General features: G+C 45.3%; 1 protein-coding gene and 1 long non-coding RNA gene across 2 annotated transcripts in view; one reads left to right on the top strand and one right to left on the bottom strand.

Annotated features, from left to right (window-relative positions):
- METTL16 (methyltransferase 16, RNA N6-adenosine) overlaps positions 1-15,404 on the bottom strand; it is a 50,077-nt gene extending 34,673 nt beyond the window's left edge. Inside the window, exons 1-2 of the mRNA XM_084802803.1 lie at positions 15,209-15,404; positions 11,387-11,514 (exon numbers count right to left, since the gene is read on the bottom strand). Of these exons, the coding sequence (XP_084658929.1) occupies positions 11,387-11,514 (128 nt within the window). The 5' untranslated portion in view covers positions 15,209-15,404. The remainder of the gene's footprint in view (positions 1-11,386; positions 11,515-15,208) is intronic.
- On the top strand, positions 3,884-6,595 carry LOC311609644. Its single transcript, XR_014783456.1, has 2 exons — positions 3,884-5,094; positions 6,518-6,595. It is a non-coding gene; the product is annotated as an uncharacterized lncRNA (long non-coding RNA).
- Positions 15,405-15,620: the final 216 nt, after the last annotated feature.

The raw sequence follows: 15,620 nt of genomic DNA, 5'->3' as shown, positions 1-15,620 counted from the left end.
ATCCCAATACACTAGATGATCTAATATCCCATCATACTGTGTGTAAAGTCTTAAATTTTCAAATATAAAGCTTTTTAAATTAGGCTGGGTGGTGGTGGCGCACGCCTTTAATCACAGCACTCGGGAAGCAGAGGCAGGTGGATCACTGTGAGTTCGAGGCCAGCCTGGTCTACAAAGCAAGTTCAGGACACAGAGAAACCTTGTCTTGGGGGGAAAAAAGTGCTTCTAGGTTATTAGGTTTAATTTTAAAAGCTTTTTATTTATTTATTTTTGTTTTGTTTTGTTTTTCGAGGCAAGGTTTCTTCTCTGTGTAGCCTTGGCTGTTCTGTACTTGCCGTATATACCAGGCTGGTCTTGAACTCACAGTGATCCACCTGTCTCTGCCTCCCAAGTGCTGGGATTAAAGGCATGTGCCACCACACCCAGCAAAACACTTTTTTTTAAAATTTATTTATTTATTATGTATACAGTGCACATTAAATCACATTATAGATGGATGCGAGCCACCATGTGGTTGCTAGGAATTGAACTCAGGACCTCTGGAAGAGCCATCAGCGCTCTCAACCACTGAGCCATCTCTCCAGCCCCCGCAAAACACTTTCTAAAACAAAGTTTGAAAGTATTTTCTCAAGAGCAGCACGTAATTTACTGCCTTACAACTTCTCAATGTTATTATTCTGCAGCCGAGCCATGAAAACCCAGGGTTGCAAATCCAGGGAATTTACCACAAATAGCTCTCAAAATAACAATTCAGGGAAAAAAAAATGTGATTTAATCAAATGGCACAAGGTCTTTCTACCCGTGGACAGTGACAACAATCCCACATGGCCACCACTCTTTCAGGTTGGCCCTGACGCTGGAGTCCAAGCTGCAGGAATCCACTTCCCTGCGTCCAAGCACTGGGACTATAGGAATACACCCATGGCGCCAGGCATTTTCAAGGGTAACCAGGGGAGCAAACTGAGGTCACCATGTCTGCGTAGCAAGCACTCTATTGACTGAGCCATCTTCCCAACCCCCAATTTTTTTCTTTCATACATGCCATATTACCATTATATTACCTAGGAATGATGTCCCAATTAAGTGGTCTAGAAGGTGTATTTAAATATTTCTGTTTTCTGCCAGGCATAGTGGCACACACCTTTAATCCCAGCAACCAGGGAGGCAGAGGCAGGCGGATCTCTTGAGTTTGAGACCAGTCTAATCCATAGTGAGGAAAAGGCCAGCCAGAGCTACATAGTGAGACCCTGCCTGTCTCAAAGGAAAAAAAAGTATAGGTGAGACTGTATGTACAAAGTCCTGGGTCAGACTCCCAGGACCACATTAAACTGGGCATAGTTGTATATACCCGTGTAATCTCAGTACTTGGGAGGATCAGAAATCCACAGCTATCCTTGGTCACACAGCAAGTTCAAGGCTAGCCCAAGCTTCATAAGATCCTGTCTCAAAAATACCCACCTCTCTGTCACATCCCACCATCACTAGCAACAACAAAGAAAACGAAGCCATAAAATTGAGGGAGAGCAAGGGGTGAATCAAAGAGGAAAGAGGAGGAGGGAAGGGAAAGGGCGAATGATGTAACTATATGTAATTTCAATTCTTTTTTTTAATTTAAAATGTGCCTCCCTGTCTCTCCCCTTGTCTTTGCAAATATGCGGTTAAGTGTTTACCTAGTATGCATAGGAACCCTGGGTTTGACCCTCAGTTGCATGAAACAAAAATCTACTGTCAGGCATAAAAGCACATATCTGAAGTCTCAACAATTAAGAGGCAGAAGCAGAAAGATCTTTGCAAGTTCAAGGCTATCCAGGTCTACACAGTGAATGCCAAACAGACTGTCTCCAACAGCAATCCCCCAACACACACACATACTTTCTCTCTCATTCTAATAAATTATAACACTTGCTTTATTAATGAGAAGCTATAACCTATCACCAAAACCATTGCATATGAAGCGGAGGGAAGACCAATGAAGGGAATGAATGGAAACGGATTCTTAGCCTCTATGAACAAAGTTGAGTGTTCATTTTGTAGTTCTAAGAAGAGGCAGACATTAGTCCAAGTGTTGGAAATCCTTTGTAGGGCAAACTCTAGTCACCCAACTTCGCCACTTAAATATCTAGGTCACATTAGCACCCTGGGACACTGCAAATACTAAGCACAGGCAAGATCTTTTTTTATTCTCATTTCCAAGATCACAGGGAGGCCAAGGAACTAAATTTAGCTCTCACGTGAAAATTAGCATTTACTCATTCCATCAGTCTTTGTTGTTTGTTTAACACATGCAGCTTCACAAAACAGCCTATTGTCAACAGACTTCTCATTTCCCCAGAAGGATTACCACTCTGCTGTAAATGAATACTTTAATGATGTCATCTCTAGAGATGAGTTCTAGAATATGCATTTCCACTACACAAGGATGACCTAACAATGGTTATAATACTGCAGAAGCTGAACCTCAAATGTGTCCATAAACAACCAAAGCCTGTCAGCCTTGTTGCAACACTGGTCGCAGTCACTGGATCATCAATGAGATGCTAAAAACACTGAACACTTGTGGAGGAGTACAACCAACCTTCAGTGTTGGTCTTTGGTTAAAAACAGAGTTGGGGGCTGGAGAGATGGCTCAGAGGTTGAGAGCACTGTCTATTCTTCCAAAGGTCATGAGTTCAATTCCTAGCAACCACATGATGGCTCACAACCATCTACAATGAAATCTGGTGCCCTCTTCTGGCATGCAGACACATTTGGACAAAATACTGTATAAATAATAAATAAAAACATCTTTTTTTTTTAAATTAAAAAAATAAAAAGAGCGGGGAGTAGTGGTGCACACCTTTAATCCCAGCACTCAAGAAGCAGAGGCCAGCAGGCTGCTGTGAGTTCAAGGCCAGCATGGTCTACAAAGAGCGTTCCAGGACAGCCAAGATAACACAGAGAAACCCAGTCTCGAGAAACTAAAAAACAAAAACAAAAAAACACTATGTTCACACTATGTTCAAGATCAACTAACAGAGCTCACACAAACAGCAGGCCGTTGCTATGGAGTTGGGTACTATGAAAAAACAAAACCTAAAATTAAATTGCAGCACTCCGATACAATTATCACAAAGCAGTTGAGGGATACAGGAGAGAACAGAGACATCATTACATTGCCAACACTGGCTACCTCAGCCCAATCAAGCTTTGTAACAATAGGGATATCTACCCTTAATCAAGTGTTTATATGTTAATCACTATACATAAGTCATCACTAAGCTTTTCTTTTTTCTTTCTTTCTTTTTCTTTTTTTAATGCAAATGGTTTATTTAACAGTTGCAGGTCACCCCATGGGTTAAGTGGTGGATATCCAGGACCCAGCAGCAGGGTCAGCGCAACCTCTGAGCCGATTTCTGACTCCAATTGAGTGAGCACACCACCCTCTCGAACGGGTCTTTGACATTTCGAATGGTAGAGTGGCTGGTGTCATCCATAAATTCCACATGCACCTGCGTGCACTGTCCCTGCGAACCGGTCCTGACCAGCACTTTGGTTACCCAGCCAGCTTGATGGGCTGCACCATGCATGACAAGGCGATCTGGCGGAGAGCCCTTTTCTTTTTCTTTTCAAGATTTGTTTATTCCGTACACAGTGTTCTATTTGCATATACTCCTGGAGGCCAGAAGAGGACACCGGATTGTTGGGGGATGGACTGATGCATTTTGATGCTATTAGTGCTTATTGTCTCTGTGACCAACCTTTTACTTAATAAAAAGCCATCCCACCTGGGCAGGGCAAAGGAGATAGTGAAGGCAGAAGAGAGAGGAATTCTGGGAGGAAGAAGGACCGCCTCGAGAAAGGAGAAGGGGAAACACCTAAAGTGAAGAGAAGAAGACCACCATGGGTCAGATGGAGGAGGAGCACATGGCGGTGTGGATGGAGGATCCGGCCCAGATGAAGAACATTAGCAACTATTTGGGATTATGGATGGGAGGTAACTTGATAGAAGTTATTAGGAGCAGATGGCACAGGATTGAGGCAGGGATCCCATGCCTGCCCCACTATGGGAGGGAGTTTAGAGGATTGATATCTGCCCTGCCCCAGGTTAACTAAGGCTATCTTAAAATATAACAAGTGTCTGTGTCTTAATTGATTGCTTGCAGGGCCTATAGATAATACAGATAATTTAAAAAACAATACCTGGGAATTGAACTCAGGACCTTTGGAAGAGCAGGCAGTGCTCTTAACCTCTGAGCCATCTCTCCAGCCCCCTTTTCTTTTTCTTGAGACAGGGTTTCTCTGTGTAGCCTTGGCTGGCCTGGACTTACTTTGTAGACCAAGCTAGATGACTTTAATCCCAGCACTTGGGAGACAAAGTAAGTTCAAGCCCAGCCTGATCCAGGACTACACAGAGAAACCATGTCTTAAAAAAATAAAAGACAAAAAAGAAAAAAGAAAACAAAAGGGGCATTTTAGCAATACAGAATCATGAACTCTGACCTAATCAGACAGGAAAGCAGTTTTTCTGCTAGAAGCAGCTAGGACACTGACACAGGAGAGCTCACCTCCCATCTCCTATGCCTATACATTGCAGATCCCTTCTACATGAGAGTCATATGCATAATGCATAAAACAATGTTCTTTTTCCTGTAAAAGTAAATATGCAACCCAGCAAGATAGCTCAGTAGGTAAAAGCATCTGCCACACAGCCTGATGACCTAGTTCAATCTCCCACCACCAATGACTAAGTAAAAGAACAGCTCTCACATGCTGTGCTGTGTACGGAGAGGCTGAAGAGATGGCAGAGTAGTGAAGTACACAGTTGCTTTTCCACAAATCCCAGATTTGATTCCCCAACACCCTCATGGCCGTTCACAACCATCTATAACTCCAGTTCCGGGAGATCTGAGCCTTCTGACCTCCACATGCTCCGGAACACATGTGGTGCAGAGACGTACATGCAGATATACACACAAGATAAAATTAAAAATAAACAAAAATTTAAAGTTAGCAGACGTTAGAAAGAAAAAAAGGGACATTACTTGGCCAGTCTTTTTCAAGTATGTATTCATCCCAGAGGATGGTGGCACACGCCTTTAATCCCAGCAGTCAGAGGCAGAGGCAGGCAGATCTCTGTGAGTTCAAGGCCAGCCTGGTCTACAGAGTGAAAACAAATATGCCCGTATTACTCTCATCATTAAGGAAAGTAGGGGAAGGGTTCTCCAGATTGCCCTATGCTCAGCCCCCCCCACCCGCCCCAACACAAGCTAGGGTAGAAGCTCCACATCACAGCCTAACGATCTAATCCAATCCCCGATGCCACAGTGAGAGGACCAGCTCCTCAAAGTTGTTCTCTGACCTCCACACACTCATGTAAGTTAAGAAAAAGTGTTAACAATGGCCATGTCTTCTTTTTATAGGCATATATGCTTTCCTCTGTGAAAGCTTTTTAATTTTTCTAATTCCTTCTTTTTTAAGTGTCCCCTAGCATGAAACAGCTTTGGCCACCAGATCAGGCACCAAGCTAGGATGGACAAAGGACTGATCTCTGCTATGCCCCTGGCTGACATAAGAACACCACTACCAGCAAGGTGTCTCTTTGCCCATTGCCAGGGGCAATTCTTTACATCTATTATAAAACAGACACTTAAAGGACTGGCAAGGTGGCTCAGTGTATACAGCCAAGTGCTGTCTGACAATGTGATTTTGAGCCCAGAATCCACAAGCAGAGTAAAGGACTCCCATAAGCTCTCGCCTGATCTCCACACATGCTATGGCACATGACTGCACTCATGTGCAAATGACAAATAAATGTAATAACTTTTAATTTAAAAAAAATTTTGTTTTATGTATACAGGTGTTTTGCCTGTATGCATGACTATGCACCACATGTATACAGTGTCCTCAGACACCAGAAGTGGCTATCAGATCATCTGGTATTTGAATTAAACTGTTGTTAGCCACCAAGTGGGTGCTAGGAACCAAATCCAAGTCCTCTGTAAGCACAGTAAGCGCTCTTAACCACTAAGTAATCTCTCCAGTCACAGAAATAATTTCTTTTAATTAACTATGAGCTGGGCTGTGGTGACACGTACCTTTAATCCCAGCACTCGGGAAGCAGAGGCAGGCAGATCTCTGAATTTGAGAACAGCCTAGTCTACAGAGCTAGTTTCAGGACAACCAAGGCTACATTAAAAACACACCACACATGCCGGGCGTGGTGGCTCACGCCTTTAATCCCAGCACTCGGGAGGCAGAGGCAGGCGGATCATTGTGAGTTCGAGGCCAGCCTGGTCTACAAAGTGAGTCCAGGACAGCCAAGGCTACACAGAGAAACCCTGTCTCGAAAAACCAAAAAAAAAAAAAAAAAAAAAAAAAAAAACACCACACACACACACACACACACACAAACAACCAGTCTCTTGCTGGGTGGTAGTGGCACATGCCTGTAATCCTAACACTTGGAAGGGAGAGGTTAAGTGGATTGCTATGAGTTCGAGGCCAGTCTGGTCTATAAAAAGAGTCCAGGACAGGCAAGGCCACACAGAGAAACCCTGTCTCAGAAAAAAAAAAAGAAACAAAGAACTGGAGAGGCAGAGGCAGGTGGATCTCTGAGTTCAAGGCTAACCTGGCCTACAAAGTGAGTCCAGGACAGCCAGAGTGACACAGAGAAACCCTGTCTCACAAAACCAAAAAAAGAAAGCGCAGTCTCAAAAAAACAAAAAGCAAAATCTTTGCCAAGCATAATGCCACACACCTGTAAGGCCGATGTATAATATGCCAATAAAAATAATTTAAAAGTCCAATTCAAAGGGACTGGAGAGATGGCTTAGTGGTTAAGAGCACTGGCTAGGCTGCGCACTGTGCATTCTGGGAGGCAGAGGCAGGCAGGTCTCTGTGAGTCTAAGACAGCCAAGGCTACAGAGAAACCCACACGGCAGCTTACAACTGTCTGAACTCCAGTTCTAAAGGATCCAGACCCTCACACAAGCACATGCAGGCAAACATCAATGCATGTGGGGAGCCAAGACCACAGCCGGCAGGCATCTCGGACCTTGGCATAATACATTGAGTGGACCTGGGGCAGGCTGCCTTGCGACCTCTTTCCCTCCTTGCCTCAGGGTACATTCCAGAAGGCTGCCTTGTGACCTCTTCCCCTCCCTCAAGGTACTCTCCAGCTGTTCTCAGTATTCCCGGAATTACAGAGGCCTTCAGAGGACGAGCGAAACAAAGTCTACAGATAACACCTTGTGGTTCCAGATGCCTAACAATTCCACCCAGCCCCGGAACCACAGGGGCCCTCGCCCTGCCAAACTTCCTGACTTCCTGATATCTTGTGAAAACCGCCCACCCGGATCACCCCACTCAGCCTCCTGCGTCAATGGTATGTAATTGCCTGTGAAAAAATAAAATTTGGTCAGCTTGATCAGACTCCTTGACTTGCTGTCCATTCTTCACGTCTCTTGTCCCCCAATCTCTCCCTTGGGGTCCGAGGGTCCCAGTTGATTGTCTGTCTGGTCCGAACAAATGCACATAAAATAAGTTTTTAAAACTCCAATTCAAAGTGTAAGATAAATGTACAGATTTCCACGGTAGAATAAACCACTCACTGTCAGCATTTCACATTATACTGACTTTTAAGAGGCGGCATCCTGGCACAATAGTACAACCTTTAGTCCCAAAAATCTGTCTGGGGATGGGGAGACTTGTGGTCTTACAAAGGACCTGAGTTCAGCACCCACAGAACAGCTCACAACCACATGTGACTCCCTCTTATGACCTCTACAGGCACATGGACACTTACTTACACTCAGACACACAACCCACGCAGGCACGCACGATACCCAGGATGGAGGAACAGCTCAGTGACAGTGCTTGCTTCACAGGCATGGAGCCCTGTATTAAAGCCCTGCAGCACAAATTAACCAACCCTTTTCAGGCTCCCCAATATGAAGAATTATATCTAGGAATAATTAAAATGCTATACAATGCTTTTAAATGTTTGCTTATTATGTGCATTTGTGCACAGGCTACAGAGTGTTTGTGGGAGTTGGCTCTCTTCTTGCACTACTGTGGGACCCTGGAGGATCACACTCAGGTCCCCAGGCTGGGGTCAGGGCCCTCTATCACCAGCCGACTCTGCACCTGACTGTTCTTTGTGACTTGTTCTTTGCTTTCCTTGCTTCCTCCTTCCTCTTTTTTTTTTTTTTTTTTTTTTGGTTTGGTTTTTCGAGACAGGGTCTCTCTGTGTAGTCTTAGCTGTCCTGGACTAACTTTGTAGACCAGGATGGCCTCGAACTCACAGCGATCCGCCTGCCTCTGCCTCCCAAGGGCTGGGATTAAAGGCGTGCGCCACCACCGCCCAGCCTCCTTCCTCTTAATCATCCACATCCGCATGGTTCTCCACACTGATTAACATCTATGTCCTAAACACTGAATTCTTGCTTCGCTTCTATTCAACCTTCAACAAGCTGCCGTCCCACCACCACTGTGCCCCTTTCTTTGAACTTACTTTCCACCGCCTATGAAACAGTCAACTCAGGTATTCCAAAGTCCTCAGATCCAATATACCCAAATGAAAATATCATCTCCTGAAAGTCAGCTGATGGATAGTCTGTATTTTTCTTGCAACTGGCACTACCATTTTCCCTCTGGCTATGGGAGGACCACAGGCTCCACACATGGGTTCTTCTCTTCCTAACTTCTACCACATATTGCTAATTGTACTTGGGAATTTCTCTGGGCTTCACTCACTGCCTTCACCTAGACAGGCCACTAATATACTTAATCTGGGATAAAAAACATTTCCTAGTTACCTTAATTCTCTCTGCAACTCATTCTCTACAGTGTTCTTAGAAATGTTATCTATTTATGAGCTGGAGAGATGGCTCAGCAGTTAAGAGCACTGCTATCCCCGCGAAGGACCCAGGTTTGATTCCCAGCACTCACACGGTGGCTTACAGTCATCTGTAACGCACTGCAGTCCCGGGGATCCAACAGCCTTTTCTGACCTTTGGAGGCTCCTGCACACATACTGCACATACATACACCAAGTTCTCACACACACACACACACAAACACACAAAACAAGTGGGAAAATGTGTATGTTTAAACACAATTCTTGAGTCAGACATGATTGCATATGCCTTTAATCCCAGCACTCAGGGAGGCAGAGGAAGGCAGATGGATTCTGTGAGTTTGACGCCAGCTTGGTCTACAGAGTCCAGGACAGCCAAGGCTACACAGAGAAACCTGTCTGGAAGAAAAAAAAGAAAAGAAAAACCAAACCAAAGGGGGTGTGGGAGGACTTATAAAATTAATAGAAAGCAATGCAATTACCAGCCAAAACTCAGGGTTTAGTAACATAAAAAAGCCACACTTGGGGCCAGAGAGACAGCTCAGTGGTTGAGATCACTGACTGCTCTTGGAGAGGTCCTGAGTTCAATTCCCAGCACCCATATGGCATCTCATAACCGTCTGTAAATCCAATTTCAGAGGATCTGATAACCTCTCACAGACATACATGCAGGAAGAACACCAATGCAAGTAAAATAAATAAACGATTTAAATTAAAAAAATAAAACACACACACACACACACACACACACACACACTCAAAGCCTGGAAGAGGTATGCCTTTAATGCCAGCACTTGAGAGGCAGAGGCAGACAGATCTGAAGCCAACCCAGACTACAGAGCAAGTTCAAGAATAGCCAGGACTACACAGGAAAGACCTGACTCAAAAAACAAAAACACATTGACAACAGCATTAAAAATGGATCATGCAAACAAGCCTGAATTTCAGGGGAACTCGAAAGATAGCTCAGTGGTTAAGTGCGTTGGCCGCTCTCCCAGAGGACAGCGGTTCCATTCTCAGCACCACCTGGGTGTAACTCTAAGAGGATCTGATGCCAGAAGCTTCTGAGCTCCACAGGTGCCAGACGCACATGTGGTGCAGACATATATGCAGGTAAAACACCCATACACACAAAAAAATTACAAAGACAACAATAAAAACCTGAATTACAGGTTGCAGAGATGGCCCATCGTGTAAAGGAGTTTGCGACCAAGCCGCAGTTCCATCCCTGGGGCCTATCTGGCAGGAGAGCACCTACTTGTGGCAAGTTGTCCTAACTTCCATACATGCGCCAATGCGAGCACAACCTTCCCACCACCACATGCACAAACAAATGCAAAGATATCTGTCCCTGATAGAGGACTATTCTTTCGGGTTTTTCCTTTTTTTTTTTTTTTTTTTTTTTTTAATGTGTATGGCTATTTTATCTGCATGTATGTTTAAACCTCAGGGATGCAGTACCCTCAGAGGCCAGAAGAGGGTGTTATAACCAGTGGAAGTGGAGTTCCAGGCAATTGTGAGCCAGCATGTGTGTTGGAAATCAAACCCCGGTCTCCTGAAAGAGCAGCCAGTGCTCTAATCACTGAACCACCTCTCCAGCCTCCTGAGAACTATTCTTGGTTTCTTTTGTTTTGGTTTTTGATTTTTGGTTTTTTCAAGACAGGGTTTCTCTGTGTAGTCTTGGCTGTCCTGGACTCTCTTTGTAGACCAGGCTGGCCCTCGAACTCACAGAGATCCGCCTGCCTCTGCCTCCCAAGTGCTGGGATTAAAGGCATGTGCCACACTGCCTGGCTTTGGAAACTATTCTTTTTTTTTTTTCTTTCTTTTTTTTAAATACAATATTCTGCCTGCATGCTGGAAGAGGACACTAGATCTTGTTATAGATGGTTGTGAGCCACCATGTGGTTGGTAGGAATTGAACTCAGGACCTTTGGAAGAAAAAATAGTGCTCTTAACCTCTGAGCCATCTCTCCAGCCCCAGAGAACTATTATTTACTCAAAGATATATAAATAACTTTTCTCTGATACCAGAACCCCAACACAAGCCCTCAGAACTATGAATTTCTTTTTTTGTCTGTTTTCTTGTTCTGTCCCCCCCCCCCCAAGACAGGGTTTCTGTATAGCACTCATGAAGGTATGTCCTCATGACCTCAAGGTATAACCTCAAAATCAGAGATTTAAAAAAAAAACAACAACAAAAGGGCCCGGCATGGTGGCGCATGCCTTAGTCCCAGCACTCTAGAGGCTGAGGCCAGCCTGGTCTACAAAGCAAGTCCGGGACAGCCAAGGATACACAGAGAAACCCTGTCTTGAAAAGAGAGAGAGAGAGAGACTGAGAGAGAGAAAGATTTTCCACTGTTCTCGCTTGGTAGATTTAAAAAATTGACGCTCAGAGTGGATAATGGATTTATCCAAGATCATGTGAGGCTTTTCATGAAATGTGCGGTTAACACTCAGGTCTTCTGTGGGTCCAGCTTGCTTCCTATCACATCGTGTCCACTCGGATCACACACAGTGATACATATTAGTAACTTGTCATGTGTTACCTACCTTACTCTCCCACTCAGATTTATCTGAATATGTTGCTTAAAATCTGGATATTTGGATGCCAGATATGCGAAGTCAGGCGGCTTGTCCTTGTATCTATTTCTTGCATGCATTGATTTGCTCAGTGCCATCTTTAAAGAGAGAGGGAAAGAAAATCAGCATATTTAGTTTGGAAGCAACATGCCCCTAACACCAGTACTTGAGAGGCAAAGACAGGATCACAGTTACCTTGAAACCAGCCTGGGCTACAGAGTGAGTTCCAGGCCAGCCTGGGCTACAGAGTGAGTTCCAAGCCAGTCTGGGCTACACTATGAGACCCTGCCTCAAAAGCAAACAGTAAGAGGCTGGGCTGGTGGCACACGCCTTTAATCCCAGCAGTAGGCAGGCGGATCACTGAGTTCATTTTGAGTTCCAGGACAGCCAGGTCTACAACATGTGTCCAACACAGCCAAGGCTACACAGAGAAGCCTGTCTCAAAAAAACAAAAAGGAAGCAAACAGTAAGGCAAGTAAGCAGTAGTCTTTTTGGAGGTTTTGTTTGTTTGTTTTTTCATTTTTCGAGACAGGGTTTCTCTGTTTAACAGCCCTAGCTGTCCTGAATTCTCTGTAGACAAGGCCTCAAACTCACAGAGATCCTCCTGCCTCTGCCTCCCAAATGCTGGGATTAAAGGCGTGTGCCACTACTGCCCAGCTACCAGTGCCCTTATTAAATCCAGCTTGCTGTTACATTCAGTACTTTCAATAAACTGCCCTGCCCCTTAAGGGGATAGTGTAAGCTTTGTCACAGGTGAAAGCAGTCTTGATGGGCTTTATTTACACTTGGACACCCCTTGGATACCCTGAGATAGACTGGGTGGAGCCATCCTGGGCCTGAAATTCAAAAAACAGACCTGGGGACTCAACCTAGACTATTGTTTTTCTAATCAACCCTCAATGGGAGGAGACCACCCTTAGCACGTGACACACAGACAGGCTGAGAGGAGAGAGCAGCAGCAGGTTCAGACCAGGCTTGAGTCCATGTGGATCTGTGAACAGGCTGGACCAGCGCACAGGCCAGAGACACCTAGGGACCCGTCTCATGAAACGGATACCAGAAAGTTCACTCTTTTTTCCCTTTAACCTTTTTTCCCTCTTGGGTAAGCTAGTTGGGTTGTATAATAAGGTTTAATTGTTAAGAAACAGCCTAAAAAAATATAAAAAAGAAAAAAAAGAAAAAAAGAAAAAAGAAAAAGAGCCTACAGGATATAGCTATCACAGAACACTTGCTGATGGTTCTTAAGGTCTTGGTTCAGTTTCCAGAATTACACACACATAGGTAGAAACTCACGGTATAGCAGTTTTAATTCCCTAATATTCAAATGCTCCTTACAGACATCTGGGTAAAAAGGAGCATAAACTGAGGACAGGCCCCAGGCTCCAAGACAAACAAAGGGAAACAGTTTTCTTTCATGTGATGTTGGACAGCAACAAAAAGGAAGTCAGTTCAAGAGATGCTGATACATTAGAGTCCTGCAACACACTAAAAAAGACATAATTGGACCAGGTGTGCTGGTGCCTCACACCTTTAAATCCCAGCGGGAGGCAGAGGCAGGAGGGTCCCTGTGAGTTCGAGGCCAGCCTGGTCTACAAAGTGAGTCCAGGACAGCCAAGGCTACACAGAGAAACCCTGTCTTGGGTGGGCAGCAGGCAATTTTTCAAATGGGAATTTAACCAGCTTCACATATGCTCTACCAAGCAAGGAGTTGCTACGCCCCAGATTGACTACCTTTTAGACTTTTAGCCAGCTAGCTATACCAGTCCTCAAAATTCAGTGGGCTGTCAGCTCTTACCTACCACCAGAACCATCACTTCTCAGTTCACTCTGTCCCTGTCGCACTGGCCTACAAGCTATTTCATCAAGTCAGGCACGCTCATGCCTTAGGGCTGTTTTGTTTGTTTTTCTTTTTCAAGACAGGTTTCTCTGTGTAACAGCTCTGGGTGTCCTGGAACTCACTCTGTAGACCAGGCTGGCCTCTGCTTCCCGAGTGCTGAGATTAAAAGGCTTTTTGTAGGCCGGGTGTGGTGGCGCATGCCTTTAATCCCAGCACTCAGGAGGCAGAGGCAGGCGGATCGCTGTGAGTTCGAGGCCAGCCTGGTCTACAAAGCGAGTCTAGGTCAGCCAAGGCTACACAGAGAGACCTTGTCTCAAAACACCAAAAAAAATAAAAAAGGCTTTTTGTATTTGTCCTTCTGTTGTTTCCTTTCGCTGCTCCTAGAAAAAGGTCTCCGGCAGCCCAGGCTGGCTGGGAACTCACTAAGTAGCCAAGGCTAGTCTTGAACTCCTTATCCTCCTAAGTGCTGTGACTCCAGGGTACACTGTACTGGCTGCTATTCGGTGGCGTGAAATGTACATACAAGGAAGATACTCCCACTTTGTTTAGGTCTTTGGTCAAATGTCACCTCATTAACATCTTCCCTGAGCACCTCACAAAAACATCCCCGTGGCTGACAGGAACACACTCTATTACCTTCTTAGCTTCTGTCTTTTGAATTTACTCCCTTGACGTTCTATACACATTGGCTTTAGAATTTACAATCTTCCTTACAAGTAAATTTCACGAAGGAAGGCATTTGTTCACTGAGGGAACTCACAACAGGGCCGGTAAGAATAGGCAAAAAAAAAAAAAATTTTTTTTATTAAATTTTTTTAAATTTCTATTTATTTATTAAGTATACAATGTTTTGCCTACATATATGCCTGCATTCCAGAAGAGGGCACCAGGTTGCCTAGATGGTTGTGAGCCAACATGTGGTTGCTGGGAATTGAACTCAGGACCTTTGGAAGAGCACCCAGTGCTCTTAACCACTGAGCCATCTCTCCAGCCCCTAATTTTTAAAATTAAAAAAAGAGCAGGCATTCAACTACTTGTTGATTGTGAGGAATATTTAGTCCCCTGGAAACACAGCTCAGAGTAACGGAGCATTTCTCTAGTATGTGCCGGGCTTGGGTTCAAGGAAACGATTGTGTAAATCACTGAAACATAGCGCTCTCTTTCTGAATGGGCAGCCCAGTTGAGTCTCAACAATGACCAAAAACAAAGGCTCATCTGAGTGGGTCCAAAAACTAAAGCCATTGAGGCCAACCTTCTCTCCTCCTTAACACTTCATGTTTCCTCGGTTCCTCTTGACTTTTTTATCTTCACACACCATTTCTTCTAATGAATATACCTACAGAATAGTCTATCTAAATTTGGCTTTTAGAATATCAACCTTTGGGGCTGTAGTGATGGATCTGCGGCTTAGAGAGCACTGGCTACTCTTCCTAAGGACCTGGGTTTGATTCCCAGCACCCAGTTGGCTGCTCACGACCATCTGTAACTCAGTCCCACGGCTTCATCCTCTTCTGGCCTCCGCCGGCAACTGCGCACGTGGTGCAGACCCAGACGCAGGTAAAACACCCACACGTACAAAGGAAGTAAAAGAGCGGGCGGGAGGAATAACTTTTAAAAGAACAGCAAACTCAGCAGATACCTCCCACCCCGACCCCAACACCTCCGTTTTCTCTCCATGTCCCCACCTCACAAATTTGACTTTTCTAGTTCCGCCGCTTCTCTGGTTCATCCTCGCCTTCCTCCCGCCTGGGTTTCAGCGCTCTCTAAACATCAGCCTAGGCGGGTGAAGGGGGCGACCTCTCCATCAACTTCTCCCACCCACACTCCCGCCTCGGGTCCCCGGTTTCAGATACCACATTAAGCCCGAGGGGCTGAGAACCAGAGGATAAAAGCCGGTGATGCACTGGTGAGGCGACCCATGAGCGTAACCGGACGAGAGATTGTGGACCACGCACCTCGAAGGGCAATGTACTAGCCGGACGGCGTGCGTGGCGGGGGCCTGCACAAGCCCAGAATCCCAACCTTCTCAGTCAGCCAAGCTCCTAGAAACGCAGATGCTACGCTCCCAGCGCGCCGCCATCTTGTGAAACCAATCAGCGCCGTGATTGGACAGGCCACTCTCGCGACATCTTTCGCCAGCCTGAAAAAAAGAAGGAACTGTCGCGATACCTGGAGTTTGCGGGGGGAGTGTTTTCACCAGGACGTGGGGGCGTGGTCGCAAGCCTTCCGCCTCTCTGGTGAGCTCACCAAATGGCTAGAGAGCTTGTCTTTTTGTTTGGCTGCAGGGCCCAACAGTGGCCCAGGCTGGTGTGGGATTAACTCTGTAATCCAGACTGGCCAGGGAGTTGGAGACATCCTTCTGCTGAG

Source organism: Acomys minous (genome assembly GCF_964271855.1).
Source record: "Acomys minous genome assembly, chromosome: 12".
NCBI classification, from domain to species: domain Eukaryota; kingdom Metazoa; phylum Chordata; class Mammalia; order Rodentia; family Muridae; genus Acomys; species Acomys minous.
The sequence above is the reverse complement of the archived record's forward strand: the minus strand, read 5'-3'. Positions and strand labels throughout refer to the sequence as shown.